Below are 12,716 nucleotides of genomic sequence, written 5' to 3' on the forward strand. Positions count from 1 at the left end.
ATAGAACGTCTTATAGTAGATATATTATGTTGAGAAAACAGGGGATCCCGTAGACCGACCAAGGGATCCTGTAGAACGCCCTATAGTATTTACTTGAAAAACAAACAACAGGGGATTCTGTAGAACGTCTTGTAGTAGATACATAATGTTGAGAAAGCAGGGGGTCACACAGACCGACCAAGGGATCCCGTAGAAAGTCCTCTAGTAGAGACATCAAAAACAAACAATAAGGTATCCAATAGAACGTCTTAAAGTTTATATATAATGTTCAGAAAACAGGGGATCCCATAGACTGCCCAGATGTTCCTGTAGAACGTCTTTTCGTTATATACATGATAAACAAACAATATAGGATTTCCTATAGAACGTTCTATAGTAAAAATATAAGGTTCAGACAACAGGGGATCATGTAGACCGCCCAGAAGATCCTATAGAACGCCCTAATAGAACATGTAGCTTCATTATAAACAATTAACAGTGGAAACGAAGACCAGCACCCCCGCCCCAACCCCCTCACACCCTGTAAAGGAAATGTCTCGTGTCTAAGAACGTGTAAGCTACATGTTTTTTTTTCAATTTGCCTACATCAAAGTATCTATATTATATATATCTTAAAAAGGAATATGACTGTATTTGCTTAATGAGGGCACAATGATATATGCTACTGTAATGCGGAACAATTTCCTATTTAAGACACCATTTCACGTTGAACGTGAAATAGTTTCTGTCATGAAAGTTGCAAGAAAAAATAAAGACTTTAAGGTGAACCTTTTGTGACTGAGTCACTGTCCTCTTGTACATGTGAACTCTCTGTTTTACTTAATATTCCCTATTTAGTGTGTACACATTTATGATTTAAATAATTTACAGCGTTTAAAAAAGTGTATCATGAAAGATATTCTTAACTTTTAAAATGCAAATAAAGGAACAACATCATTGGCCTTACCGCCTTATCATTTCTTATAACGGAAACAAAATTAATTCAATTTCGTTCTTGAGCATGTTGACGATCCCTGTCTAGTGGTTTTTTTTTGTGAAAAATACTGAGCAAGCAAAATAAGCATTTTAAGCCTTTAAAATTTTCAACTGATTTTTATAGTTCGTTCTTATGTTGTACTGTTATACCACTGTCCCAGGTTAGGGGGATGGTTGGGATACCGCTAACATGTTTAACCCCGCCACATTATTTATGTATGTGCCTGTCCCAAGTCAGGAGCCTGTAATTCAGTGGTTGTCGTTTGTTTATGTGTTACATATTTGTTTTTCGTTATTTTTTTTTACATAAATCAGGCCGTTAGTTTTCTCGTTTGAATTGATTTACATTGTCTTATCGGGGCCTTTTATAGCTGACCTATGCGGTATGGGCTTTGCTCATTGTTGAAGGCCGTGCGTTGATCTATAGTTGTTAATTTTTGTGTCATTTTGGTCTTTTGTGGATAGTTGTCTCATTGGCAATCATACCACATCTTCTTTTTTTATATTTGAATCACGAAGCACGTATAAAAAGTACAAAAGCAGAACATGTTGAACACCTAGCTGTTTTGCACGACTGCACGTAAAATAAAAAAGTGAAAACACGTTGAACGTGAAATAAAAAAACGCGATCACGTTCTACGAAAATAACCCTCCATGAAACTTAATGATTTTGCATCGTTTTTTTTAAGATAGTTTTACATGTTAAGAAAATTCTATTTTTAGCATTAGTATTTTCCGAATCGTTTAAAAATAGCCTATAAATAGAATATGCATAATTCATGAATCGTGACGTAGGGCGGTCTACGGGATCCCTTCTTCCGCTTACCATTTATCATAGTGTCATTGAAACATGTACTCCTGATTCAGATTAAATTGTGCATCTACTAGTATACCAATAAATCTAATAGAAATGTGATAATGAGTACGCTTATATTTAAATGAATGAAACTCTAGAATCAAAAATACGCAATTGTAGATAAAACGTCATTAACGAATTGAGGTCAAGGAGTTACTGTGTTGACATGAATATCAATTATATGTCATTTTAATAAATTTCTTGTTGACAAAACTTTTAATTTTTCGATACACTAAGGATTTCCTTATCCAAGGAATAGATTACCTTAGCCGTATATGACACAACTTTTTGGAATTTCGGGTCAGCAATGCTCTTCAACTTTGTACTTGTTTTGCTTTATAACTATTTTGATCTAAGCGTCACTGCTGAGTCTTATAAAGACTAATTATAATCCTGGTCCATTTTACTTTGATAACCATTTCGGTCCCTTTCATTTTGAAATAATGCCGTTGCAAATGAAGTGTAAAATAGCTGAAGGATTCCCAAACTTTGATAAACCAGAGAGGAGAAAGATACCAAAGTTAAATTCAAACTCATAAGTCGAAAACAAACTGCCAAAGCCACGGCAAATCAAAAGACATACAACAATGAAAACTAAAGAATCATCAACAAAAACTGCGCTGGGGTTGATTTTCAGGTGTTCCAGAACATGCAGAAGGGTTAGCAGATCTCGATTCAAATGTGGTGCTATTTGTGTTGCTCGAAATGAGTTCCTTAGTAAAATGTACGTCACGACGTTGTATTTATGCAATCATGCTTCTCAAAATAACATGAAAAATCAATTTGAACGTTAGTCCCCACAAATAAGCTGATATATTGGTTGATTATTCAATTTTTTCTAATTTTCATGCTGTTTTCACATTTCCTGAACAGTGTGAAAAAAATATTTCTATTCTCTAGTGAAAAATTTGTTCTCAGCAAATGATTGGTCGTAATTTTATTGTGACGTTGAATTTTCTTTATTTCTTCTGAATTTTCCTCTTGTGATAGCAAAAATGGAAGTTTTTCTTACACCTCACAGATCTCTTATCTGGTGTGCTGATATGAGTACATGGTGTTCGATATCACAAACTAGTCAAAACATTTATTATTTGTTGGCTTGATACGGGTTAAGTTCTTCTCATATATTTTATGATAATGGTATGACGCTAAACCCCTAGCCGGAGGAATTGTACTTTATTTTTTTATTATGGAAACGATAATCTTTCAATTATTTTAATTGGAGTCTGGAGCTGGCAAGACAGTTACTGCTAGTAGTCCTTTGTTCCATTTATGTATCATTACATTTTGTTTGCATGTTTTTAAACTTGGTTTTACTGTGCATATTGCTATGTGCTTTTTTATTCTATATTGGCTAGAGAGATATGGGTAGTGTTGAGATCTCACAAAACATGTTTAACCCAGCCGCATGTCCTAGGTCAAGAGCCTTTGGCCTTTGTAAGTCTTGTGTGTTTTTTCTTTATTGTTTTAGTTCATTTATATGTTTTGGAGTTTAATGTGACCTCCATTTTCTCTGAACTTGTACACATTTTGTTTACGGGTCAGCTGAGGACCGGGATTTTCTCAATGCGTTAAAGACACATTGGTGGCCTTCAGCTGTTGTCTGCTATTTGTTCGTGTTGTTGTCTCTTTGACATATTCCCTATATCCATTCTCTTTTTTATGTAGTAAGTGATTAAATATTTCAAAAGGCTTCCGTTACCATCTGCGTATTAGTTCGGGTAGATACCCACCATTGATTATTATTGCACGTATAGTTGTCATCATGATTGGTATCCCTCTGTCATTCTGAGAGACTTGAAATTGTCTACCATTTAAGTTTTTTCTGACTAAATTAATATTTATATATATTTTAAGTACACAGTAACTTGGAACAGTTTAAAACTAGATAACTACATAGAACATATATTTTTTAGGGGAATTACTTTGACCTTAACCTCCCGATGTTTTCTTATTTCATCCTCATAGCAAAATACGTTATTTGGTGACACTTGTTTAAATATTTTCCTTCTGAACTTCAATGACCTCTAAGAACTACGTACAATTGGCTTAGAATAATGTATTCGGAATGGGCGTGACTTAATTGACCGATAGATGGCGCAACATTGTTCTTACAAAAGTTGGCTAAATCCGCCAAGGGTGGAGAATAGGGGAGTGGATCGTAATCCTTGGCTAGCGATCGAAGAAGCATACTTACAGGATATATAATGTTACTTGTTAGGAGGTTAAAGCTGATTGCACTTACTGTAAATTATGTTGAATAAGATATTATCATGATTGTTAAGTTGAAAGATTACGACAAACCAGATTTATTTCCAGTGGCGGATCGGTGAGGCTATAATTATGAAGGTTGGAACTCCCTTTTTTACTATCATTGCTTTTTTTGAATTGGGACATATGGTTGGAAATCTCCCTTTAAAAAATGACGGGACACCACCTCCACCACCCGCTTTGCGGACCTGCTCTAGTTTTAAACTGTACAAAAAGGAAAAGGTGAAAAAAAAACTTAGGGATATTCAAACTTCATCAAAACAAACATTCTACAGGAATCTGATGTACAGTCGTTTGTTTATGTAATATATACGTGTTTCTCGTTTCTCGTTTTTTAATATAGATAAGACCGTTGGTTTTCCCGTTAGAATGGTTTTACACTAGTAATTTTGGGGCCCTTTAAAGCTTGTTGTTCGGTGTAAGCCAAGGCTCCGTGTTGAAGGCCGAACATTGAACTATAATGGTTTACTTTTTTTAAATTGTTATTTGGATGGAGAGGAGTTGTCTCATTGGCACTCACACTACATCTTCCTATATCTATTCTAGTATATCTCATCTGCTATTGAAAAGTAAACAGAACCTGGTAATCGCCGTGTTTCTAACTTTTTTAAGTGCAAATTCGAGGAGCAGTCTCCTTCCATGTGTTCACCTGAGAGGGAAAAGGACAACATGATTGGGGTTACGCAAAAAAAGACAACCAACTCGTGATGGCGTTTGTAAATTTTCCAAATCAATGATTGCAAATTTTCTTTTGTAAACGAGAGGTAGCTGTAAGCGCTCTTTAACTGTTTGTTCTTGTGTCGTTCTGTCAAACAGTTGTTCGAAAGGTCGGGCACTTTCAATCAAATTGAGAATGGAAATGTGGAATGTGTCAAAGAGATATAATATAAAAAAAAAAGAAGATGTGGTATGATTGCCAATGAGAACAACTATCCACAAAAGACCAAACTGACACAAACATTAACAACTATAGGTCACCATACGGCCTTCAACAATGAGCAAAGCCTATACCGCATAGTCAGCTATAAAAGGCCCCGATAAAACAATTCAAATGAGAAAAACTAACGGCCTTATTTATATATATAAAAAAAGCATGTTTATCTCTACCGCATTCTTTATTGCCTGTGAATCAAGGGTTATTATGGATGCTGTGTCTCATTCTTGTTATTGTTTAAACCATTAATCAGTTGCTATTTGAACTGCCCATTCATTTTATATTAAATATATATACATAACTTACAATGCGGTTTATTTTTCCATTGTTGAAGGCCATATGCTGATAAATCAACATATTTGTCTTTTGGATTATGATGAATCGTATCTTTATTGTTACATCGAACAAGAAATAATGCAATAATTCTTCATTGTTCTGACCTATCAAAACGTTGATAATGAAGGGTTAAGTCCCCTTGTCACCCAGTCAGCATGTTCAGCAGATAAGGAACGAGGTGAATAATCAATCTAATATTGGAACGGTTTTGGGTAATCGTTACATTTTATTAGTTTTGTAAGATACTGCTATATGTTTTACGTGTGACTAGTTACCATGGTGACCGTCACTATTCTTTTTCATATCCTGTAATCAAATGCTTGTCATAAATAAATTATTATCTTATTTCCGGGAAAAAAAGAAACTCTCTTAATATAGAAATCAAAACATGTATATATCAGTCTTATATCGGAAGATCACTTTACAGCTTTTGATCATTTAAAAAATGGCTTTCAAAGTACAGAAAGGTAAGCGAACCTTTTTGAAAACAAAAAGAAATTTCGGTGCGAAATGGTGTTAGTAAACGGAAGTAATCGACGTCTGTCGCATCTATTCATTCGTATAATTAACAAGCGTTAGATGGTCTTCCCTTCCTAAAAAGGCGAAATCTACAACCAAGTGCTATTAATCATACTAAGTAAAAATTATAAAATGAGATATGAGTGTCTTCGAGACATGTAGCCACCATAGTTCAAATGAAATATTACGATGACAGATTTATATTGGTAAATACTAGTGCGAAACTCACGGTATATATCGCGTTGCTCTCCGAGAGACAAGTTATTGCATTATCGTGTTGACCAATAAAAAATTCCACAACATAAAGGACAAAGAATTATAAAATGTTAATAATTTTTTATAACAACTTAAAACTTATGAGTTTCGGCCTCAAAGTCTTTTTATTCGAGAGTTAAAAAACATCTTTTCTTTTTTTATACTGAATTGTTTTCGAAAATAACTTTAACGTCTATCAATCTTCAATTTAAAGGGCAATAATTACAGAACATGAAAATATGATTATCCGTTTTTTTCCGAAAAAAGTGTTTCAACTTTTATATATTTATCACTTTAACTTTACAATTGATAAGCACGAAAAAAAATACCACACTTTCATATTTTTAGAATACGGCTCAATCCACACATAGTCGGAATTATCCAGTTCCACTATGACTAATCCACTTCCGGTATGTAAGTTTCCTTGTGTATTTGTGGGCGGTGCTAAAGGTACAACTTGAACTCTCGTTACGTCCATTTTATTTGTTTTTATGCTAAAATCAGCTCCTGGGTTCTGAGAACTAATATGTGCAGATATGAGATAGAGCCCTGGTTTCTCGCATACGAATTCTCCCCTAGTTTTGAGTTGGTCAAGGTTATGGATTCCATGAGACTCTTTTATATCGTCGAATGGTATACCTAATCCTACATTTACTGTCCTTGTATTAGCACAGGCGGTAAATCCAACTGAAAGAAAAAAATATATATAAAAAACATTGACAAGAAAAAAAATAAACCGATAAGCATTAATTAAGCTAAAAAAAGAGAGTATATTATACTAAAGAGCGGGAATTCAGACCCACACTCACCAATAACCACCAATGTAAAGACTCGATCAGGAAGGATTATATCGTCACTTCCTGTCTATTATTATTTTAACCTTCCGAAAGTTTTGACCATCACTGCTCTAATTTAGTACGTTTTTTGCCTTTTAACTTATTTCATTCGATCGTCATTCGTGAGTTTTTAGTAGCAGAAACACGCGTCTGGTGCACTAAATTATGAGCCTAGTATGTTTAAAGTGGAAACGTGGGCAAAGACCTTGACTAAAACTAATTTGGCTCGTTTCATTTTCATAAAATTTTGACAAAATATCTACTTCGACCGGTTGACAAATAAACAAACATTTAAAAATTTGCACCAAACACTAAGCCTTTATCGGAAAAAAAATCATTGGATATATTAAAGCTGTTTGACAAACTCTTATTTTGACTATTTAGGAGCCTAATATTTCCCTAATAAAAGAACGTGATTGAAACGTTCAGATGATATCTTAAGAGTGATCTCCCTGTAGTTTTATGTAAACATCAGTGTCTTTTCTGATGATATACACATGATTCAACTCGAGTAACTATTTTGACTATCTATGTTCGAGGGGAATTTCGATACTGGGAAAGGTTAGATTTTGAGGTGAATGCCGACATTTTTGTGCAAATAACTAATCAAATCAATCGTTCAGTCCCCAACACACAAATGTAAAGCGACAAACTATTTAACGAGCAAGAAAAAACCTCATCAGATCCGGGAATGATAGTACATATAATCTCTGAAAGTATCTTGATATTATCTGGTAAACATGAAATTTAGAATCGAAATAGGAATGTGTTAAACAGAGACAGTAACCCGACCGAAGAGCTGAAAATGTCCAGGGTCAACAGTTGGTCTTCAACACAGTTAGAATAACTATTATCAGCAAAATATGATTAACTGGAGCTTTGGCACAAAATCATGAAAATCAATAATGTACATTTTTGAGAGGCTTTCTTGTTTAATTTTATCAAATACACTCTACAAGAGGGACGAAAGATACCAAAGGGACAGTCAAACTCATAATTCTAAAACAAACTGACAACGCCATGGCTAAAAATGAAAAAGACAAACACACAAACAAGAGTACACATGACACAACATAGAAAACTAAAGAATAAACAACACGAACCCCGACAAAAACTAGGGGCGATCTCAGGTGCTCCGGAAGGGTAAGCAGATCCTGCTCCTACTTATATGGTAACCAAGCACGTACTCAAATAGGAAACCTTAGAAATATTTTACGCAAAGGGACAAAAACAATTCAAACTCATCGAACGTGAGATTTTGATGAGATTAACATGAGGTTATGTTTGAGAAAAGATTGTGAATATTTCATTAACAACGCGATATACATCATGATGTATATTACCTTTCTCAGTTGACGATGTTACACTCTGTAATGCGTGCGTTACTTTATTGTCTATGGTTCCCAAATTTTGTTCAAGAGTAACTGTCCTACCAGTAAGATTTGTAATTCCACTGTCGGTTTTTCTTTCTAAGTTATCAATGGCGTGATCAATTGCGATGACACTTGTACTATAGTTCTGGTTAATTTGTTGAATTTGGGAATGCATTCGACTTTCGAGCGCAGTAAGTTTTTGATCATTTCCAGCAACTTTGATATTTAAACTAGCGCTCTGTTGTTCAATCTGGTTCAATTTACTATTTATAAAACTAAAGTTATTCTCGGCATTGATAATTCTTCCAGTTAAGTTCATGAATTGGTTTCCAGTTTTTGTATCAAGTGTATTTAATAAATGTAAAACATTTGAACATTTTGAATTGCACATCTGACTCGAATTCTTTGTTTGCCTCATCTCGTTTCTCATGTCGGTTTCAAAATGCCCTAAATATTTCTTTGTCTGATTTAATTCATGTTTTAAGTCTGCAAAGTTCCTTTCAAGCGAAATACTTTGATGTTGCAAAATGCTAAAATTGATTTTCAAATTTTGGTTTTCTACCGAAACATTATTCAAATGCTCAAGTTTGGTTTTTGTGTCCGTAAAATTATGTTGTAGATCTTTTAAACTTGTTTTAAGATTCTGATTTTCCAATTGAAGCACAGTAAGTTGTTTTTTCAAACTTTCGAATTCGTTGTTCTTAAGCTTTGTGTCGGTAAAATTAAGTTGCAGTTCACTTAAACCTTGTTTCAAATTCTGATTTTCCGATTGCAGCACGGTATAGTGTTTTTTCAAACTTTCTAATTCATTGCGCATGTCTGTATCATTATACTTTTCCATTGTCGGTAAACCAGTCTGAGAGTTCTCCAAGACTTCAAGTCTGTCTTTCGTAGCCAGCAGAACATATTTCATCTGGTTAACTAACTGCTCCAATTCGTGTTGCTGTTGTGACAACTGCTGATATTGGGGATCCGTGGATGAATTTGAGACCAGAAAAGAAGTAGTAGAACACCAACAAAGAACCCAAACAATAAAACAACACTTCCAATGCATTTCGACACCAATCCTGAGAAGCCTAAATAATGTTGAAATGGTTTAACTGAGACGATTTATACTACTTGTTTTTATAACTTAACTTAATGTGGTTTGCGATAACAGATAACAAACATATACATTTCAATTAATTTTATTTACTTTAATATACCTTGTCCTGTACATGTAGGGGGATCTGGAAGGGGGATCTTCATTTCTGTATTCTTGTATTTTTATGTCATCTTCCTTGTTCTTTATATTTTGGTCTATTTTCTCTATACTTTATATTTTGAACAGTTCCTCTATACTTTTTTTTTTATTTGTACATAATTACTCTCTATGTATTTAAGAATTGATTGCTTCTTTTTGTAACTTCATTGGGATGTAAAAGCGTTGACCGAAGTACATTTTGTATGAAACGCGGAACACATTTTTGCAACCCGATGAAGTTACAAATAGGAGCTATCAATACTTAAAATCACATTTTTCAACTAGGATCATGAAAACACGATTTTTATCACTGAGTTTTTATTTCATTCACCAGTGCACTTTATTGTGGAACCTCGTGTCATAATGAATGATATTTTTTTTTGTGTAATGAAGTTGCTTAAGGAATTACGCGAGATTGCAATGCAGCCAATCAGAAGAACATATTATAATGGAACATACTTCTAATGTAATTATTATTATTAAAGGTAACTCGATGGCCGAGGGTTCTAGGGGTTACTAATGTTATCACTAGCCAGTCAACACTGAGGTTGTGATTTCTAACCCCGCTCTTGTGGGTGTACTCGACTCCTCTGGTCATATTTGACTAGGACTATCAGTTTTCCTATCGAAGGTCGGTGATTTATTACGGACACTCCGGCTTTCTCCACCAATAAAAACGGGCCGCAACAAAACTGATTCACGAAACAGCCTAAAAGTAGCGTTAAAAAAAACACACAAAAAATCGATAATATTCCCCATTCAGACCATCGTGAATAGTTATATCGTTTATCACATGATATAGACCAAAGTGTGATTAATGAGTCTTTTCGTATATATTTGTAAAACAAATGTTTTATTTATTTGCCGGGTGATAAGATAATAAAATCAGTATACACGTACTGGTGGGTTTGATTATTTTAAATTTTATAAATATGCACTGTGACACCGTTATACATGTAGTCCACAATTCATCTAAAGTCCAAAACACTGCAAAAGTCCACAACAAATTTCCACTTAAGTCCATAACACCGCAAAAGTCCACAAACTTTCATCTTAAGTCCACAAAATGACCTCCGCTAAAGTCTACAAGAAAACGCCGTTAAAGGTCACAATAACAAGTTCCGCTAAGGTCAACAAAAAACACCGTTTAGGGACGACATCAAAAGTTCAATATAGGATAAAAAAAATTATTCATATAGTTTTTTCACTGACCCCCTACCCTCCTCTTAACTTAATTTGGGAAAAATTGATTGACCAATAAGTATATATATAAAATCGATGTCAATTAAACAAAACTTTTGACACCCCAACCCCAAACTATTTGAATGAAGTTTTTTATCCTTCATTTATTTTTTTATGTAATCCTTTAGTTGCATTTTTTTTGGAAGAGCCAGACTTTAATTCAAACATAACAACCAATGCTAGATAACTCTGTGTGAAATTCAGCAATGAATCAACACATTAATAGAAACTGGGACTCTTATGCATTTACTTAGTCCGGCTTTACATGACTTTTTTGTTTAATAGTTTCCAGTTCGAAATGATAAATTATATACAAATTAAAGATATTGGTTCCTTTCTTAGATTCTAAATCTTCGAATACCATTGCTTGAAGCTCAATAAAATTCAGAAGTCAGTGGTAGGTACTACATTTTGAAGCATGATTAATAGCAAATGTCTCAAAGAGAGGCAAAAAATATCAAATGGTTATGCAAACTTATAAGTCGAAAATAAAACTAAAACGCTATGGCTGAAAAAGGTAAAAAAATAACAATAGTAAACAAACACAAAATAGAAAAAACTAAAGACCGAGCAACACGAACACAACAATGAAAACTGTGGGTGATAGGACCTTTATCGGAACTCCGGGGTCGGGTGCTTTTAAGCTCGGGATTTTGGGATTGACCCTTTCGAAATTCGGGATTTTTTTTTATACCGGGACCCCAGTATTTTGTTTTTCAAGCCGAGATTTCGGGATTTCATGTTTTTAAGCCCGAGATTTAGGTATCAGGACCGCTCCTATCCCCCCTCAAGACCAAGCAACACAAACGACACCAAAAACGTAGGATGATCTCAGGTGTTCCGGAAGGTAAGCAGGTCCTGCTCCACATATGTCAATTGTCGCGTTGCTCATGTTAGTTCAAAGTCGGGAACAAGTTTAATTCCCAAATTTTCAGTTGATGATTATAAACAAATGACTAATACAAAATTCCATCAGATATTTCCATAAATGAATTTGACTATTCTTAATGTGTTGGGTGCCTTTTATTCTCATAGATCCGAATATTTCTACATCAACTGGTTTATAAATTTCTGGCTTTCAATTCTTTGGTACATTAAGAATACCCACTCAATAAATATGCTTCAGTGTAACACAAACATAAGGAGAAGTGTTATCATTGCCAATGAGTATCCACAAAACTTCAAATGATGTAAAAGAGGGATGAAAGATACCAAAGGGACAGTCAAACTCATAAATCTAAAACAAACTGACAACGCCATGGCTAAAAATGAAAAAGACAAACAGAAAAACAATAGTACACATGACACAACATAGAAAACTAAAGAATAAACAACACGAACATGTAAATGTAGTAGTCAACCGTACGGACTTCAATAATGAGAGCAATCCATACCGTATATAGTCGGCTATAAATGCCGAACACGTTATGTAGAAGTCATCGAAATGAAACATCTCAAACTTCAATTTAAAGGAGCGAAAAAAAATCAGGATATTCTGGTCTACAACAAATTTCAAGTCAAATGATAGAAATGCAGACGGGTCCCAAATTCATGTAGGTAAATGATAAAATCTAAGAATAACACTTGCAAGGAAGATGAGCCAATCGCAAGATACATCTGTAGTTTGTTGCTGGCCTCTTTTTTTAGACTCGTGCGGTTTAGAGGTTGATGAGTTATGGGTTGGAATAGTGTATAATATTATTTACCTTTATAGACTAGCTGCTGCCTTATTAACATATGTTGGCAAGTTATTGTGGCTAAACATATATACATGTATAATATCGAACGGTTCTTGTACCAGACTTAATACTTCTTTAACATCATATAATTTTGAATAAAGTCAGAAATTCTTATTTTTTCTCAGTTTCAATTATAA

At 34.2% G+C, this 12,716-nt stretch overlaps 2 protein-coding genes across 2 annotated transcripts in view; both read right to left on the bottom strand.

Moving 5' to 3' along the window:
* The window catches only part of LOC134691094 (transmembrane protein 47-like), an 88,051-nt gene that overhangs the window by 61,075 nt on the left and 14,260 nt on the right, over positions 1–12,716 (bottom strand). The gene's annotated exons all lie outside the window — the stretch shown is intronic.
* Positions 5,830–9,431, bottom strand: LOC134691093 (early endosome antigen 1-like). Its single transcript, XM_063551314.1, has 2 exons — positions 8,326–9,431; positions 5,830–6,833 (listed from the first exon to the last, which is right to left on the bottom strand). The coding sequence occupies exons 1-2, from the start codon at positions 9,407–9,409 to the stop codon at positions 6,436–6,438; spliced, it is 1,482 nt and encodes a 493-aa protein (XP_063407384.1). The 5' UTR covers positions 9,410–9,431; the 3' UTR covers positions 5,830–6,435.

The sequence above is a fragment of the Mytilus trossulus genome, chromosome 11 (genome assembly GCF_036588685.1).
Source record: "Mytilus trossulus isolate FHL-02 chromosome 11, PNRI_Mtr1.1.1.hap1, whole genome shotgun sequence".
Lineage (NCBI taxonomy): Eukaryota > Metazoa > Mollusca > Bivalvia > Mytilida > Mytilidae > Mytilus > Mytilus trossulus.

Excerpts from the sequence above, each read along its gene's own strand:
- LOC134691093 (XM_063551314.1), bottom strand. The coding sequence starts at position 9,409 with ATGCATTGGAAGTGTTGTTTTATTGTTTGGGTTCTTTGTTGGTGTTCT. Across the intron at positions 6,834-8,325 it reads AACATCGTCAACTGAGAAAG|TTGGATTTACCGCCTGTGCT; the intron begins GTAATATACATC and ends TTTTTCTTTCAG.